This window comes from Geotrypetes seraphini, chromosome 1 (assembly GCF_902459505.1).
Source record: "Geotrypetes seraphini chromosome 1, aGeoSer1.1, whole genome shotgun sequence".
NCBI classification, from domain to species: domain Eukaryota; kingdom Metazoa; phylum Chordata; class Amphibia; order Gymnophiona; family Dermophiidae; genus Geotrypetes; species Geotrypetes seraphini.
The window spans coordinates 447,288,038-447,307,519 of record NC_047084.1 but is presented as its reverse complement, the minus strand read 5'-3'; the positions used below and the strand labels follow the sequence as shown (position 1 = coordinate 447,307,519).

Here is a 19,482-nt window from a genome sequence, read left to right as displayed (position 1 = left end):
CACGGCTTCGTAAAAGGAGCCCCTTGTCTGGGTTTTGAAGAGCTTCCCGTTTGAAACGGCGTTGGGAGGGCATCCGCGCAAGCGGGGATGCAACACAGTGATATCAGGCGCATGCGTACATGCATGTGATGTCATTACATCATACTTACACATGCAAAGATGCCCTCCCGACGCGGCTCCAAGCATGAGAACAGGTTGAGGGTGTGGGGTTGTTTGGTGGGGGGGGGGAGGCTGGGGTGGAATGAGGCATTACTTGGGTGGAATGAGGCAGGGCTGGGTGGGCCTTGGGACAGGGCCGGATTTTACAATAGTAAAATCTGGTAACCGTACTATTGCCTTAACACACATTTTTAACTACGAATGAGTTTGCAGCTTGGGTCTTGCTATGAAACCTATCATCAGAATTTGTGATAAAGTAGCCCTATTTATCTTAAAAGTGCTGACATTTTTTCTACAGCCTTATATCCAAAATCATGTGGAATGTGATATATTCTCATCCCTCAGTAATGCTAGAAAAAAATGAAACGCTGATGGCCTGATATGTAGCCGCAACGGTCATTGTTTGTTTAAACACCAACCACCGCAGTTAAGTTAGACCCAGGCATTCGCCACCTTTGAATATCCAAGTATAACAGGCAGTGCCAGGATGTCCCCAGATAACGCTGATACTCAGTGCTGTTACCCAAATAACCATCCACATAACTTGAAGCCATTTTCTCTGTAACAGCTCCTACGATTTGGAACGCTCTTCCGCTCTATCTAAAAACGGAAAATACTTTAAAAACGTTCAAAAGCAACTTAAAATGTTTCCTTTTTAAAGATGCTTTTAACTGAAGTTTTATCTTTCTTTTTTTTTTTTTAAGCTGATTTTAACTAAAGTTATTTTAGTCTTCTTTTTTTTCTATTAATTCCTGCCCTTTTGTGCTTACCCTTAATGTTTCTCTCATTTACTATAGCTATTGTATTTCTTCCCTTTTTCCTTCGTGTGCCTTCTGTTCGTTCGTCCTTAATTAACCTAGTATGTGTTCTAGTTTGTCTTACAGTTCTTTTTTTGAAAGTATGTTTTAATTGTAATTTTGTTTGTTGAAATGTTATTTTATATAATGCTTTGTACAACGCTTTGCAGAATCGATAAAGCGTTTAATCAAAAAACTAATTAAACAATAAACAAACTATCTGGATTGTTATCCAGATACTAGCACTAAATACCGCTAGTCTCTGGGTAACTCCCTGCTCCACTTCCCCGGAGCTCTCTGGATATCGCCAAGGCAGTAAAGTGAAGATTTTCAGAAGCATTATTCAGGTCACAATGCTGAAAATCCACATATGGCCCCATTCAGCAGCACTTATCCAGGTAGCAGTACCTGCTAAGCAGATAAGCGTTGCTGAATATTGGGCTGCAAGTTTGTGTTTCAGGAGATAAGAACATAAGAAGTTGCCTCCGCTGAGGCAGACCAGAGGTCCATCTTGCCCAGCGGTCCGCTCCCGCGGCGGCCCATCAGGCTTAATTGCCTGAACAGTGCCCCTGACTAATTTTGTAACTGCCTCTAATCCTCTAATCCTATCCCTATAACCTACCTCTACTCCTATCTGTACCCCTCTATCCCTTTGTCCTCCAGGTACCTATCCAAACCTTCTTTGAAGCCCTGTAATGTGCTCCTGCTTATCACATCCTCCGGTAGCGCGTTCCATGTGTCCACCACCCTCTGGGTGAAAAAGAACTTCCTGGCGTTTGTTCTAATCCTTCCCCCTTTCAATTTCTCTGAGTGCCCCCTTGTACTTGTGGTTCCCCATAATTTGAAAAATCTGTCCCTGTCTACTCTTTCTATGCCCTTCATGATCTTGAAGGTTTCTATCATGTCTCCTCTAAGTCTCCGCTTTTCCAGGGAGAAAAGCCCCAGCTTCTTCAGTCTATCAGCATATGAGATGCAGGACATATGAGATGCAGGACATAAATCCCCCAAATCACAGAGGACAGCAGAGCACAATACTTACATAGGTGATCAGGTCCTTTCAAGACAAGACGAACATGCCTGCTTCCATAGGGGATAGCAACAACAGTATCATCCACTGATTAGGGAGAAGGAGAAAGAAAATAATTATAGCCAACCAGTTTTAAAAACAGATGTGCCACAATCCAGAGCAATAGGGAAACATTCCATAAACATTATTTTGTCAAAAACTCAAATTATTCTACATTGGGAAAAAGGACCTTGCTTCATAATTAAAAACAAACTTTTGGCACCTAATACAATGAATTCATGAATCAAGAAGTACCGTAATGCTGAAGGTTCAAAAGTCATCTTGAAGGGAATTGAATACCATATCATACATAAAGCTGTACATTTGGGAATAATTTAACACTTTTACGCATACTGTATGTGTGAGTATCTGTACGTAAAATGCTGCTTATAAAATTAACCCCTTGTATAAGAGACTCAGGAATAGGTATGTTTGGGAGTGAAGATTGGGTGGCGTGTGTCACAATTTACACATCCTCTATAATAAAGCCCTAAGTGCGCATGTGCACTTAGGGTTTCGTGATCCCTGCTGCCGTGTTTTCTGGTCAGTGGCCAAATTCTATTGTACAACATGGGGGCAGGGAACACTCTAGAGACTCCCCCTCCCGCCCTCACTCACCAACCGCTATCGACGCCGCTTCTCTTCAAAGGAGCCTGGTGAGAATTGCGGCCGGCTATAGCAAACTTCACAGGCCGCTCAGCACCTCGGTAGCATGTTTCCTCTGACGTACGCAATTGCGTCAGAGGGAATGTGCTACAGAGATGCAGAGCGGCCTGCGAGGTTCACTACAGCCGGCCGTGATCCTCACCAGGCTGCTTTAAAGAAGAGGAGGGCAGACGCAAACGACCAAGTAAGGAGTACTGCTGGACAGGGGAAGCAGGGAAGAGGGACAGGGGGAACAGAGAAGAGGGACAGGGGGAGCAATAAGGAGTGCTGCTGGACAGGGGGAGCAGGAAAGAGGGACAGGGGGAGCAACAAGTGCTGCTGGACAGGGGGAGCAGAGAAGAGGGAAAGGGGGAGCAAGTAAGGAGTGCTGCTGAACAGAGGGAGTAGGGAAGAGGGACAGGGGGAGCAAGTAAGGAGTGCTGCTGGACAGGGGGAGCAGGAAAGAGGGACATGGGGAGCAGGTAAGGAGTGCTGCTGGTCAGGGGGAGCATGGAAGAGGGACAAGGGGGGCGGGTAAGGAGTGCTGCTGGACAGGGGGAGTGGGGAAGGGGTGCTGCTGACCGGGGGGAGGTAAAAGGAAGGGAGAAGGGCTACTGCTGGACAGGAGGAGCAGGCAAGGGGTGGTAGTGGATAGCGGAGGAAAGAGAGACAAAGAAAGAAAGACAGAAACCGGCCAAGGAGAGAGAGAGAGAGAAAGAAAGAAAGAAAGACAGACACACATATCTATTCTAGCACCCGTTAATGTAACGGGCTTAAAGACTAGTGTTATTTATAAAATGCTTACATTTGCAGGTATTCTATGTGTGTTGCACTTATGTGTGTTGCATTGTATGGCACCTCTGGAGCCATTTTGGAGATGCCGACATGATTAGGAAACTCTGGGGTTTTTTTTATAGCGGTGCCATAACATTTTGGATTGCTTTCAAGAGTTCTGGCAAGAACTAGTGGCAGCCATTCAGGGAACAACTCAGGGCCAGGTAGGAGCACAAAAAGCTTTCTCATGCTCAGTATACCGCTGGGCCACAAGAACTCAAGGCAGCCATTCAGGGAAGAGCTCAGCGTGGGGCAGGAGTGCAGAAAGCTTGCTCTTGCCCGGTACACCGCTGGACCACTAGAGATTCAAAAAGGTATATGGTAGGAGGCAGGAAGGAGGTAAAAAAATTGTCAGAGTCGGCTAGGACAGAAGACGGGAGGGATCCCTCCTGTCCCGGCCTACCACTGGACAACCGTGTCATATGGCAAGCTTGGTGGAGGCCTACAGGACATCAGGAAAGAGGGTACAGGGCAGGGAGGTGGGAGATGGTGGAGAGCCTAGCAGGGAGGGAGGGGGGACAGGGTGGAGAGCCTGATAGGGCAGGGAGTGAGGGGAGCTGGGTGCAGATCCTGACAGGGCAGGGTACATGAATATTAACCCACCCCCACCCAGTTTATATTTGAGCCAACCTTTTTTCCTCCTGTTGGGGGGGGGAAGGGTACCTTGATTTATATTCGGATCATCTTATATTCCAGTATATATGGTAGGATGGGCATTTGTCACTCAATGTTTGCATCATATATTCATGGATTTCTTTGGAGTTTTCTTCTGTAGGACAGCTCAGGATTCCACACTTGGAAATTCCATACTTTTCATTGACATGGTTCAATCAATGATCTGAAACAATGACAATACATAGTAGTATAATTCTGCAGATTGGCACTTTGCAATATTAAATAACACTCTTTTCAGCTACAGTGGCAAAATAATGCTCAGAATAACTTTTCAGCACCCCCTTGTATTTCACCTATTGTGCTAACATTTTTTTTTTAAATTTAGCTCACACCTTTTTCTATAGTAGCTCAAGGTAAGTTACATTCAGATACAATAATGTGTTCATTTTCAAAGCAGATAGACATCTCATAATGCCCAAAAAATTGCCATCTGCCAAACACGTCCAAACCTTGATTTCATTCGATATGTTATTTTCCCTTCTGTATTTTCATTTTTTCAATAAAAAAAATTTTACGAACAACAACAAAAAGGAAACAATAAAAAATGTGAAAGTAAAAGGCTGAATTTGGACATCCTATATGGCAGTTTATCCAAATAGCAAGAGAGTGTGCTGTGGGCATCTTTAGAATGTCCAACAATGATAACCGAATGGGAAGAAACATCCTGGTAAAAAAAGAAGGGAATAAAAAGGTGGGATTAAGGCTTGACTCCTAAGAAATCCCCCAGTAATTCCTGTGCAGTGGACCAGGTTCCAGTCCCACTTCAACTCTCTTTTTTAATCTTTTAATTGTAAGCCCTCCAGAAATAGAGATATACCCACCGTACCTAAATATTAGACACCTACAAGCCTGAGACCTATTCATGTAGTGCACATTCAGGTACATTAGGTATTTCCCTGTCTATGGAGAGCTTACCATTTAAAATAACAAAGGTGACGGGACAAAAGCGCACGAGATAAACGCGCGCCGACAAACGAGCGCCGACAATTCAGAGCAAGATTTCAGAGCGCCGCAGGAAAACCTTCTTTTAAAGGGCTCCGATGGGGGGTATGGGGGGAACCCCCTACTCTACTTAATAGGGATCACGCTGCCTCGTGCTGCTGTGTTGAGGGTATGTGGGGGGTGTAACCCCCCCACATTATACTGGGAACTTAACTTTTTCCCTATTTTTAGGGAAAAAGTTCAGTTTTCAGTATAATGTGGGGTGTTACACCCCCCACGCCCCCACAGTGCAAGCGCAATCCCTATTAAGTAAAGTGAGGGGATTCCCCACCAACATTCCCCGTAAGCCCTTTAAAAGAAGGTTTTCTTGCGGCGCGCTGACGTCATGTGCTGAAATGTTGGCGTGCGTTTGTCTCGCGCACTTAAGACTATGAACCATAACAGAGCTGCAGTGGAATATGAACATGGTTGCCCTGGATTAAAGCTCGTTACACTGACCGCTAGATTGCTTTTTGCTCTGCAGGAACATCTGTGTGGCCATTTTTGTACAAATGCTGCCAGACAGATGTTCTGGTCCCTAGTTTTTTGGTGCTCATAATTTGGATGTTTTATTTGGAAAATGGCTGTTCGTTTTGGACATTCTCATATTTTTTTTCAAACAGGAAACCCTAATGTTTTTCCTGCTCAAAAATGGCTGTAAGATAGATGGATGTTTTGGGATGTTATGAGCAGAGCATCCCAATTCTGACTTGGTTCTTCTTTAGAAAATGTCCCGCCACATATTTTTCTGTCTATAGATTGCTCACAATCTGAGCTTGTACCTGAGGCATTGAAGGTTTTACCCCTCCCTGCCCCCCCCCAACCTTTTTATCAAGCTGCACTATTAGCTTATAGAGTGGGCCTGCAGCTTGATATAAGGGGGTGTGGGTAAGGGGTGGGGTTAATGATTTGCCCAGGATCACTAGGAACAGTAGTGAAATATGACCCCAGTTTCCCTGGATTGTCAGTCTTATGCTCTAACCTCTAGGCTATTCCTCCATGCCTACTTTCTGCTATATAATGGGCACTTTTATTTAGTGCAGTGTTATAGAATTATTCCCTGTATACTTGAGAATTCCCATCCCATAAATCTGGGAGAAAACATAAGTGAGCTTCCCCATTAAGTACTGACTCAGAATGGCCACTGCTGAGCTTGATGGACCATTGGTTTGAACGAGCTTGACACTTCTTATGTGCCTATGATTTTTGTTCTGGAAAGTGGAGTTATAAAAGAATAAGTTGATATTTAAATTTTGTGATTGATATGATCTAATCGTTTGTCATGTGTTTGTTTTCCACACAATTCTTTTATATGGGATGGAACTTCAATGCGTAATAAAGGAAGATACCAAAGGAGTGTATCCTTTTCTTAGTATAGATTAATAAGCAATTTATCATATAGTAATATTTATTATAATAGTCTGTCTTCCCTGTTTGACAGGATCCTTTGATGATATCTCATTGTTTCATGACCTAGTTTAAAAGCTGCTCTAATTCTTTTTACATAGGCTCCTAGCTTTCCACAATGTCCCCCCCAGCTAAGAATTATAAAGCCTTCTTTCCTGCACCATTATCTCATCTATACATTAAGACTCAATGTCAGTCTGCTAAATTATAGTAATTTCCCATAACATTAGATGGGATTTTAGAACATTTTGGAGGAAGTGATGTAAATAAGTTTGTCGTTATAGCAGACCCGTATCTGGTCAAGTTTAAAGTTATGAGTTCTCATCTTTGAATATCATTGAATTGTATCCATATGTCTGTATGTGGTTTAGCATTAGTGAAATAGTGGAGTTTTAAATATTTGAAAATGTCACTTTCAATGCATGACAGCTGCTGCAGGTTACTAATAAATCTGTCAGCTGTACTCTAAGTCATTTTGAGGGTAACTCAAAGCCGCCTCAATTTGAGTAACAAGAATGCACATAAATGCTGATAATCTAGTCCTCTACAAGTGTAAATGAGCAGTTTCTGGCTATGTGGTATTCTGTAAGTATGCACCAAAATTCAATGGTACATACCTTACAGATGAGCATTCACATAGATAGGGGTGCACATTTATGCATGCAGATCACAGAAAGCTATAATTTAACTTCCTATCATTCTCTCTGCAAGAAAGTGTCCAACCCTATATGTCCTGCCTGTCCAAATTAGTTTATAAGCTCTTCTGAGCAGAGACCATCTACTGTATGTTAAATGTACAGTACTGCTTACACTTTTCAGCGCTATAAAAGTAATAGTAGTAGCAGATTAGACGTGAGCATTTACACCAGCTCTGGGTACCTCTTCAGTACCCCCTTATATAATTAACCACTTTCAAGGCAACTCTATAAACAAGGTGCCTGATAGGAGCTTACGTTCCTTTATAGAATAATTAAGGTTACCATATTTGTGATGGAAAAAAAGAGAACACATTATCCTGCCCTGGCCTCACCCACCCACCCACATTAAGTAATGGGAGAACAAAGCTATATGCACAGCCTCCCTCCCTCTCTACATCCCCTCCACCTCCTCCGGACCCAACCTGCAAGCTTACCCAGTTTGGCAGATCCGACTTATAGGAAGTATGGTGGCTATCCTCCCGGCGTCTATTACCTCCTTGGCACTTCAATTCAATTTTCTTCAGGCCGTCGGCAGTAAAGCGAGGTGAGCCTGCTGCCTTCAGCCTACCCTGTTAGCCTTCTCTCTGCAGCAATTTCCTGTTCTCACATAGGCAGGGCTTTGCAGAGAAAAGGCTTCAGGGTTGACCAAAGGTAGAAGGCTCACCTCACTGAGCTGCCAGCGGCAGTGGCGTACCTAGCATATGTGACACCCGGGCCCATCATTTTTTGACACCTCCCCATCTGTATGAAAAACATGATTTTCAGTAACAAGCCACATGTCACACATGAGTACCTAGAAAAAGGCAGCATCTTACATACTGCAGTGAGCAGCACATCAATACACCCATTGTAAAACTAAACAAGCCAGACTAGTACAGATCAATCCTGCAGTCAATCCTAACAAAAAACCATGTCTTTCGAACACACAGAACACAAAAAACACCTTCGCCTAGTATGGAATATGTAATCACAAACTAACCCCTCCCTCTTTTACAAAAATGTAGTGTGGATTTTAGTCACGGTAGTAACAGCTCTGATGCTCATAGAATTCTAAGCGTCAGAGCTGCTACCACCACGGCTGGCGCTAAAAAACGCTCCACAGTTTTGTAAAAGGGGGGGGGGGGGGGATAAAATAGAAATGCATAGACAAAGGTTAAATTGAACCAGTAAGAAGCTGGACTCTGCATACAGTGCACCACAGAAACAGTGACACATGTCTCCTAAAGCAATAAATAAATAGATAATTTTTTTCTACCTTTGTCTTCTGTGGTTTCTGCTTTCCTCATCTTCTTGTAACTCTCTTCCTTTCATCCACTGTCTGCCGTCTCTCTTCTCCTATATGGCATCTTCTCTCCTTCTATACCCCTTCCAGAAACTGTATGCCTCCCCCTTTCATCTCTCCTTTCACCCCCATTGGTCTGGCATCTCTCTCCTCTCCTTTCCTCTCCTATACCTCTCCTCTGCAATCCCTTTCCCTTTTTTCCCTCATTTTCCTTTTCAATTTATTTTCTGCATCTGTCTAGATTACGTTCTTACTACCCTCTCATCAATGTCCTTTTTTACTGTCTACCTAAAGCTTGCCACCTCTTTCCCTCACCCCTCCAATGTTTCCCTAACTCAATCCTTTTCTCCCCATCATGTGCCCTCCTTTTATTTATCCCCTCCTTCCATCATGTACCCTCTTTCTCCAACCCTTCCATCTAGTACCTTCTCTCTCTGTCCATTTCCATCCAGCGTCTGCTCCCCTCTTTCTCTCCTCCCATTTCCTTCCTGCATTTGCTCCCTTATCTCTCCCATCTGCACTTCCATCCAGCATAGGCTCCCCACTACCATCCAATGTCTGCCCTTTCTTTCACCATCCACCCCTCTTCAATCAGCATCTGCCTCCTTTCTTCCCTCCAATATCCTTCCCCCTTATGTCTCTCCCCTTTCTCTGTACATCAATTTTATCAGCACCACCCTTCCTTACCACCCTGCCTCCTTTCTTTCCCTCCACCACTCTTCCATTCCAGGAATCTTGCTCCTTTCTCTCCCTTCATTCAGCAAGATCCCACGATGACTGTAGCTGCCGGCTGCCAGTCCACCCCACTCCGACGTACTTGCTCTGGAGTGGACTCAGCAGCCGCATGCTGGAAGGTCCCGTGATGACCCGTCTGCTGGCTCTGCTCCGGAAGAAGTAAGTTACGTCGGAGGGGGTGGACCCGGCAGACGCAGGGAGTTGTGGCAAAGTCCCGCAATGATTGCGTCTGCCGGGTCCACCCCTTCTGACGTAACTTACTTCTTCCAGAGCAGAGCTGGCAGATGAGTCATCATGGAACCTTCCTGCACCTCAGCGCAGCTGTCGACTCTGCTGCAGAAAAAGTAAGTCAGAGGTAACGTGACCATTTATTTTTTTCATCAAAAGGTGACATCTATTAATTGACTGTGTATCCTTTCTTTCATTTCTTTCTTTCTGCACTCAGGCCCAACAATTGTCCCTTTCTATTCCCTCCCTCCTTCCTTCCCATGTCCTTAGTGCCCCCAGTGCCTCCTTCCTGTGTCCATAGTGCTCCCAGTGCCATGTCCTGTGTCTTTAGTGCCCCCAGTGCCTCCTTCCTGTGTCCATAGTGCACCCAGTGCCTCCTTCCCATGTCCATAGTGCTCCCAGTGCCTCCTTCCTGTGTCCATAGTGCCCCCAGTGCCTCCTTCCTGTGTCCATGGTGCCCCCAGTGCCTCCTTCCCGTGTCCTTAGTGCCCCCAGTGCCTCCTTATGTCCCCCCCACACTGCCTTCCAGATTTTCTCCACCCCCAAAGCCAGCTTGCCTGTCTGCCTCCTTATCTCCCTCCCTTCCTGCTGCGCTAAAGCCAGCCAGCTTGCCTGCCTACATCCTGCACTATCTACCACGGAAAGAAAAAAAAAAAGCGCCTCTCCCCTTCCTTTCTCCTGGTCTGCGCCTGCAATCTTATCTCCACTCGCCGACAAGAAGTCTTTCCGACGTCAGAGAGGACGTTCCGGGCCAGCCAATCACTGCCTGGCAGGCCCAGAACGTCCCCTCCGACGTCTGAAAGATTTCTTGTCGGCGGGGAAGGTAGGATTGTAGCGGCGCGACCGGGGGAAAGGAAGGGCTGGAGGACCTGGCCGGCTGTGCACCCCCCCCCCCCGCTCCCCCCTTGGTATGCCACTGGCCAGCGGCCTGAAGAAATTTGAATTGCAGCACTGAGGAGGTAAGAGGGGCCTGGGGGAGAGCCACTAAACTCCATATAATCCAGCCCTGCCAAAACCTAACAAATTGGGGAATTTAGAAAACTGATCCGGACACCTAGACAGTCCTCTAGAAAGAGGACATATCTGGGTTTTTCCGGATGTATGATAACCCTATGAATAACAGCCTAACTGGGTACATGCAAGTTTAACAGTTAGGCCTAAGAATGTCAACCACAGAGCTGATATGTTAGTGCCTACTTGCCAGAGATACATGCATAATATATAGCATTCTATAATTGTGTGCATAAGATCATGCTCATGCTATGGGGTTCATTTTCAAAGGACTTAGTCACACACACTATCATAGGTTTCTATGGTTCTTTGTGTGGCTAAGTCCTTTGAAAATGAGCCCCTCTGTAAGTTAAGTGGGCATTTGTAGAATAGTGCTTAGGCAGATTTTGGCATATACAAATATGTGCAACCATACACAGGCAGATGTCATTATTGTAAAGAGTCACATGTATGAGAACGGTATGGAAAACTGAATACATAAATAAATAATGGCATGCAAATATCAGCACCTATCTTATATAATTGCCCCATAAAGGGCAATAATAATATAAATAATATGGTTCAGACATATATACCTAGTCTCCACCCATGTTAACATTGAGCTCCTACCCCTAAAAATCAGTTCTGGATATGCCACTAAGAAAAGTGAGTCCATGAGTTTGAACCTGAGGGTGAGGGAGCCATCGATTTTATCATGGTTATTAGTTTTTCACTAGAGCACATTTAAGCACTGGCACTTTATTCAACACTATGACTATTGATAACATCTTCTATCAACCACCCACCATGCGAAATAAGTGAATTTAATACATCTTTCACAGTTTGTTTACAGCGAGTGGTTTTGGGACCGCAAAGGGCGATGATGGTCCCACAATAACCATAGTCTGATGTTATGGGTCTGAGCACTTTACAAACACATTTTGATATAATTTTTTAAATTATAGAGCATTTAGAGCTGTGATTTTGAGAGTGAGGAATAATTATTACATCCTTTTTATTTTTTTGCCAGGATTGTGGATGAGGGACAAAAAGGGAGATTTGAGGTTTATTCAGAGGAAGATAAGGGGATGCTTGAAAACAGTAAAAAAAGAAAAAAAAAAGTGAGAGAAAGCAGAATCCACATCTGTGTAAGAGTTCAAACAAAGCCAAACTGCATGAGAACTCCCACGGATGCTCAGAAAGACATGCTGAATGAAGTCACTCGCTTGTCTGGTTGATTTCTTCCTGCTTGTTAACAGAGAAGGCTTGAGTAAACATAGAGACCTGATCAGCTTCACACATAGTTAAATGTTAGAGCTAAGGGGCCTTGTCCTGTGCTATCATCAATACATTACTCACTCCAACAACTGGTGTGATGCTTCTGTTAACTTGTGGTTGATGTAGGACTCAGAATCTTTCTTTATTTAAAGATTTCCTGTTTTTCTGAAAGAAGTCAAAGGGCTCAATATTCAAAACAATTTAAACAGCCAGGAAAGGCTCCTGGCACAAGGGAGCATAGAGGCCCTGAGCCCACGGGTGAAAAGGGAAAAGAAGGAAGGTTTTGTATTTTTTCTCCTTTTCTGAAGAAGGTTGAGGGGTTAGCTGAAGACCTATGAGTTAGAGGAGAGAACATACAACTTAGAGAGTTTTGTACTCAGCCTTTGACCAGTATGAAGTTGTATTGTGGTGAGGATGAAGGAGACAACCTATGAATGGGGATATGGAAACCTCTGACCTAGGGTTACCATATGGCTCCAGAAAAAGGAGGATGGATTGAGACATCCTTATTTTACTTCTATGGAAAGCAATTGGAGTAAAACCTGGATGTCTCAATCCGTCCTCCTTTTTCTGGAGCCATATGGTAACCCTATTCTGACCAGACGAACTGTACTGAAATTATTTGCTCTTTAAATTATGGGGATAATATTCAATGAAGTTTAAGCAAGCAGGAGAGCAGTGGTGTACCAAGGGTGGGGCGGTGGGTGCAGTCCACCCAAGTAGAGGCCGTAAGGGGGTGAACGGAGCAGTTGGGAATACTTGTAGAAAAGTCAATGAAACCGTCCGCGCAATGTGCGACGGCGGCGAAAAGGGCAAACAGAATGCTAGGAATGATTAAGAAGGGGATCACAAATAGATCTGGAAAGGTTATCATGCTGTTGTACTGGGCCATGGTACACCCCCACTTGAAATACTGCATCCAACACTGGTCGCCATACATGAAAAAGGACATAGTATGCGAAAGGGTCCAGAAAAGAGCAACAAAAATGGTTAAGGGGCTGGGGAAGTTACCGTACAATGAGAGCCTAGAGAAACTGGGCCTCTTCTCCCTTGAAAAGAGAAGACTGAGAGGGGACATGATCGAAACATTCAAGACATTGAAGGGTATTGACTTAGTAGAGAAAGAGAGATCGTTCACCCTCTCCAAGGTGAAGAGAACAAGAAGGCACTTGCTAAAGTTAGAAGGGAAAAGATTCCGTACAAACGTAAGGAAGTTCTTCACCCAGAGAGTGGTAGAAACTTGGAACGCTCTTCCAGAGGCTGTTATAGGGGAAAGCACACTTCAGGGATTCAAGACAAGGTTGGATAAGTTCCTACTGGAACAGAAAAGATGTAGGTAAGGCTAGATTCAAATAGGGCACTGGCCTTTGATCTAAGGGCTGCCGCGTGAGCTTGCTGCTGGGCCAATGGACCACTGATCTGACCCCGCAGCAGCAAATCTTAAATTCCTATGTTCTTATGAAATGTAGTCCAGGGTTTTCTGGGCCTACATTTCATCCACCTATCTTGACTGTATAGGCGCGATTCTGTAACCAGCGCCTTCAAATGATTGACAGGCGATCGGCGGCCACCGACTTGGGTGCCGGTTATAGAATCCGACCCTAAGTGTTTGCATCTAAGTTCATATGCATGTGTATACCCTATTAAGTTAGTGTTCTATAATAGAAAGAAGTGCCTAGTTTCCTCTATAGAATATGTGCTAATCAGGCACTCACTGATGCCTATATACATGCACAATCTTATAGGATTACCTTGATTGGCCCTGATTGACTAGGGTTTTTTTCCCCCATAGACACAGAGTACCGTGAAGAAAAAAGCCTTGATAATCCAAGCCTATAAACAACTGGATTATCCAAAGAAGAATTCAGAGTTGATTGCAAAATGGTTCATGTGGATTTTTTGATTGCTGGGTCTGTTTTAGAGCTCTTTTTTTTTTTTATTTGAATAGATGTTGTGTCTATGTGGTTTTATTTTGAAAAACACCTTGGGTGAAACCTTTTGGATTTGTGAAGGAGATGATCAATACATTTGTATAAAAGAAATAAGCAAATCAATAAATTCATTTCCTTGGGATCAACTCCTCTACAAATCTAATGTACTGGAAATTGTCAGGAAGCCAGCACCGGGAAAAAATTGAACAAGAAGTCCTGTTGATGACCTGGGGCATCTTCTATCAGTGCGGCTTGTGTGTTTGTTAATGGATAAATGTTCATTACATGTGCTCTTGTCAAAATGAAAGTCAGCAGATTGCATTCAGTAATGCTCATACAATATGCATGCACGGAGCTGCTGAAATGAACACATCTGGGAAACAAATTATCTAGTCCTTGTTGTGGAGTGTAGAAGTAAATCTTCCCAAGATGCACCTTGGTAGCCTGCTAAGTACACAGTAAAAAAGCAATCTGAACTATCATAATAACCCAAGACCTTTTGAGATTCCATTTGAAGAAGGGACCTATCGGGAACTGGCAAAAAAATAGTACATAAGATTCATTCATACTAACATAGTAGATGACGGTAGATAAAGACTAGTACGGTCCATCCAGTTTGCCCAACAAGATAAACTCTTAAGGCATGATGCGATACTATATGCATATTTGATTTGTCCTTGATATTTTCTGGGCATAGACTATGGAAGTCTGCCCAGTATTGCGCTCTCTCTTCAGCCACAATCAAGACACAAACTGTAGAAGTCTGCCCAGCACAGGTTTTGCTTCTCATATACTAGTGTTGCCATCTAATCATCGCTAAGCTTGTTTGCTTCCATGCCTTCCATATAGAATTCCTTTACATTTATCCAATGCATTTTTCAATTCCGTTACCATGTTCATCTCCACCACCTCCCGCAGGAGGGCATTCCAGGAATTACCACCTTCATTGTGAAAAAGTACTTCCTGACATTATTCCTGAGTCGGCCCCCCTGCAATCTACATTCATGTCCTCTAGTTCTACCACCTTCCCTCCTCTGGAAAATGTTTGTTTGTATATTAATACTTCTTCTCAAATATTTTGAATGTCTGTATCATATCACTCGTTTTTCCTTTCCTCCATGGCATACATCTTCAGTTTTCTCTATATCCTCTATCCCTTTTCTGATTTTACCATTTAATTTGACGGTTTTTACAAATTATCATAGTTTCTGTGGTGATTCATGCACGGTAGATCCATCAAAATAAAGGTTGCAGGTGAAAAAAAGAGGTTGTCACTGGTGGCTTCTTTGGGACTGAGTTTCAGGAATGTTAGAACAATTTCTTACCTTCTAGCTTTTGAAGCATATTGTGGTGAACTTTCAAAAACAGCCCGTCTCTGGAACTTGGGTGGCCCATTGATGATTTCCAGCAGTGCTTGTACTTCATGCCTCACGTCACGTTGGCTCAGATTTCAGCACAGGTGGTGAGCTGGTTCAGGGAAAGTTTAGAATCATACAGTAGCAATACGCAAACTGACAGATTAAGGCTTTACCGGGATGCTGTTTCTGTTAGAAACACTGAATGTCCTGTTTCTTGAGCAAGGTCAATTTATGGAGCTGGGCTATATGTCCTACAGGTATGCTCAGTGGTTTCCTGCATGATTTCTCAGCCACATCAGAGGTTGCCGGACTTTTGTTTTTCCAGTTTGGAGCAGTTGTTTTTGGAGTTTTAAGCTCAGTCCTAAAGGACCCCAATATAGCAAAACAGTTCCCCGTATACTGAGTCTCTAGGCTGCCCTACATTCTCAACAGATTAATAAACATGGAGTCTCGATGTACTAAGGATTCAAAGCAAGAATATTTAGCTCATAAAAATAAAATAAATCATAAGAAGATAAGAGTTGCCATACCGGGACAGACCAATGGTCCATCAATAGTGGCTAACCCAGGTCCCAAGTACCTAGTAGTGAAACAGATTTCATGCTGCTTATCCTAGGAATAAGCAGTGGATTTTCTCAAGCCATCTTAATAATGGCTTGTGGACTTCTCTTTTAGGAAATGATTCAAACCGTGGTTTTTTTGTTTGTTTTTTTTAAACCCTGCTAAGCTAACTGATTTCACCACATTCTCTGGCAACGAATTCCAGAGTTTATACATTGAGTGAAGAAATATTTTCTTTGGTTTGTTTTAAATCTACTACTGAGTAGCTTCATCACATGCTCCCTAGTCTTTGTATTTTTGGAAATAGTAAACAAGCAATTTATATCTACCTGTTCCATTGCACTTATTATTTTACAGACTATCATATCTTCTCGAGCCGACTCTTCTCCAAGCTGAAGAGCCCTAGCCGCTTTAGCCTTTCCTTATAGAGAAGCTATCCCATCGGGTTTAGCATTTTCATTGCCCTTCTCTGTACCTTTTCTAATTTTGCTATATCTTTTTTGAGATACGGCAACCAGAATTGCACACAGATGCGGCCATACCATAGAATGATACAAGGGCATTATAACATTTTCATCTATGTTTTCAATTCCTTTCCTGATAATTCCGAACACTCTATTTGTTTTCTTAGCCGCTGCTGCACACTGAGCAGAGGGTTTCAACGTATCATTAACAATGACACTTAGATTCCACCTACTGCAGGTGGGCTGTACAATCTACATGCTTCAGATATGTTTGGAATGCATTTGGAATAAATTGCAGAGTTGCCAAATAACCCTTTGTAGCAACAGTAGGATGCTTAGTAGAGGCCCAAATATCTGGAGATAAGGCAAGCTTTATATTATCACAAAAAATTGTTGACTGTAATTCAATTTATTTATTTATAACCCATTTGCTCTATATTTTTAACCTCTAACTTTAGGGATTGTAAACCGTCCAGATACCTATTTGATGGTCGGTATATCAAATTGTAAATAAACTTGGAAACTAAGCAGAGAACAGATTCCAATGGTAACACATTAAATAAAAGAACTCCAAACTGCTCTGTGTAATGTAGAACTGGATCTGGGGTAAGAGAAATCTCTGCCATCTTAATAATCTCCCCAGAATTGATTCAGAAAGGTGGTATATAAATTTTATTAAAGAACAAACCTCTTGTACAAAAGCCGGCAGTGCGGGCCAGTACGGAAAATGCTCCAACAGCCACAGGAATTGAATGGGCATCAGAGAATTTGCTAAGTAGCATTCGGCTGTGCAGCTTAGTAAAAGGAGGCCTCAAATCATCTCTTTTACGTTTATGTGCTGTCCCTGGCAGCTCTTCTGGATTCAAATATGAGATTAGGCTGCTCCATAAAACTAAAGGCCAACAAATAAACTAGATTTTATCATTTTTCTGGACTAACAATTTGTGACTAACTTTTGATTCCTTTTTCTGGAAATCTAGTCACAAATGTGTTTGGTCCAGTACATTTTTTCTCACTGTCATCCTGTTTGTTGATCTTTATTTCTATGCATTACAATTGGTACAAAAAGCTGCAGCTAGACTCGCACTGGGTGTCGACAGGATGGTACATAATGCCAGTTTTGAAGCAATTATGCTGGTTACCAGTTTTATTTTGGGCACAACACAAAGTCATTTCTGTGATTCATCAAACTGTTTATCATCAAACACTAAGGTATTTTTGGCAAGTTGTGGCGCTTTAGAAGTCAAATAGATCTCTACAATCTGAAAATCAAAGGTTATTAAACCCAACAGTGCAGGGAAATTATGCACAATGAGGAAGAACTGGAAGCCGTAAGACCTTCATGAGCTTGAAGGCGAAGACCCCCATAAGACCCTCTAAAGAGACAGTTAAGAGAGACTTATGTTAAAAGCCATCCAAGCTTTGAAAATAGTGCAAAAATCATATCTATTCCTTTCAGCAGAAATAATAGCTGGCAGAAGAGCATTTCATCTTTAATCTAGAAACTGACTATCATCTGCTGACTATGACAAGCTTTGCATATCCTGTGCCCTTCCGAGAAAATGTGGATGGGACTTTCCAGGACTGACTTAGGTCATCAGAAAAGAATTGAGAACCTTATAACTCCGGGTCAGAGTGACTTTTGGTACTAAAGTCAAATTAAGCAAAAGTGCAAATAGCTGACAGAGCTACAACCAAGCCCTGAGGGGAGGAAAGACCACTCTCAGGAATCATTGACCTCAGTATTAAAAATACATTGTCATGGGAAATAGAGCAGTCATATTTTGACACTTAGTGTAACATTAAGCTTCATTAAGGCCTAATTAGCAATATGTATCATCCAATCAAAGAAAATGACAAATGTGACAAACCAATAGAAATTAAGTATGAAATCTATAACCAGGTAACACTGTTAACCCTAGGCCAGTAAGTTAGGATATAAAAGCAGCATACGGACTGATTTAATTCCAGGACAGATTCCACATACAAGATAGGCCGGCTATTCTGTATATAATCCATTAACTCAATCTGCTGTACCTTTGGTTCATGTAAGATGACTTTTGTTTATTACTAATACATTTATTTTATATAAAGCAATTGGATTGTCGTGAGGTCATTATTATTATTTTGAAGAGGCCTAGCAGCCAGGCTTCTTTACTGGTGACCCCGGCCATTGATAGAGGGTTTTTTGGGGTGCTTGGGAGGAGGCTTGGGCCTTCTAGCCCTCAGCTTTGTGCTTGCACTCTCTAACACCTTTCATTTTCACAGATCTTCAACACACTAGAGCGATGACTTTTTGCATTGCCAACGTTAAACTGTGGAACGCTGTTGGTGGGCAAATTAAGATTATTTGTAAATTGGTTTCAGTTTAAGAAACAGTTAAAAACTCAGCAGTTCATTACTGCATTATTGTGATTCATTAGTTCGATATTTAAAGAGAAGAAACTATTTCACTATGAAGATTTTAAGATTTTAGTCTGCCTTATATTTTATATATATTTTTTGAATGGTATAGAAAAGTTTTAAATAAATACATGGACCAGCAGAGCAACCATACCACTTTAAGGTTTGAAGTCTTCACGCCGGGGCCCTTCTCATTTTCAGAGTTTGAGTTTTCTAACCACTAGCAAATGCTTTTTTCAGATTCTTTAGGCAGCATTCCTCGGATTTGTATAAAAACAGTATCAGGAGATAAGCAATTCTTAAGTTTCTTTACCTCAGCTGTGGAGCTCTCTTCTGTTCAGATTGGGCTATAAGATAACTCTTCAAATTCAATGAATGCCTTCTTCTTTAGGAGGGCGTATCACACGTGATGCCTTTTCACTGCTGTTTTTACAATATTAACCTGGCAGACACAGTATTTTCCAATCAAAACGTGCCTCGTGCGAGAATAAGTTGAACTGAGTCTTTCAAGGAAATTGTTTTTGTTCTTGTGGTACTTTTTATGCCAAATGTTTTCTGCAGTTTATGCAAATGGATTACCGGGTTTCCAGTTGCATGTCCTGTAAAATAAGAAGGGTTTGGACAATTTCCTGGAGGAAAAGTCCATAGTCTGTTATTGAGACCCTAAGTGGCCTTCTCCTAAACGTCCTGTCTTACCACTCATTCAGAAAAGCACTAAAACCCCACTTTTTTGTCAAATTTACTTGATAGCATAAGCCCCGGTCTTCTCTCCTCTTGCACGCAGCCCCCCCATCAGCGCAAATGCTCTCTCTCTCTCAATTTGTGCTACTCTAACTTTGTGCTATTATGTTGTAACCTCTAACTGTATGCTCTCGATCTAATTTAATGCGGCTTTCGCTATACTGTAATCTCTGTATGTTCTTACTCCAAATTAATGCTGCAATCTCTAAGCAAGCCATTTCTCACTGTAATTTTATTGTACTTCTCTAT

At 42.6% G+C, this 19,482-nt stretch overlaps 1 protein-coding gene across 4 annotated transcripts in view; it reads right to left on the bottom strand.

Annotated features, from left to right (window-relative positions):
* Positions 1-19,482, bottom strand: part of ADAMTSL1 (ADAMTS like 1) — a 1,156,072-nt gene that overhangs the window by 331,930 nt on the left and 804,660 nt on the right. For all 4 annotated transcript variants that reach the window (XM_033920627.1, XM_033920609.1, XM_033920600.1 and 1 more), the window contains one exon: positions 1,996-2,070. In XM_033920627.1, the coding sequence (XP_033776518.1) occupies positions 1,996-2,070 (75 nt within the window). The remainder of the gene's footprint in view (positions 1-1,995; positions 2,071-19,482) is intronic.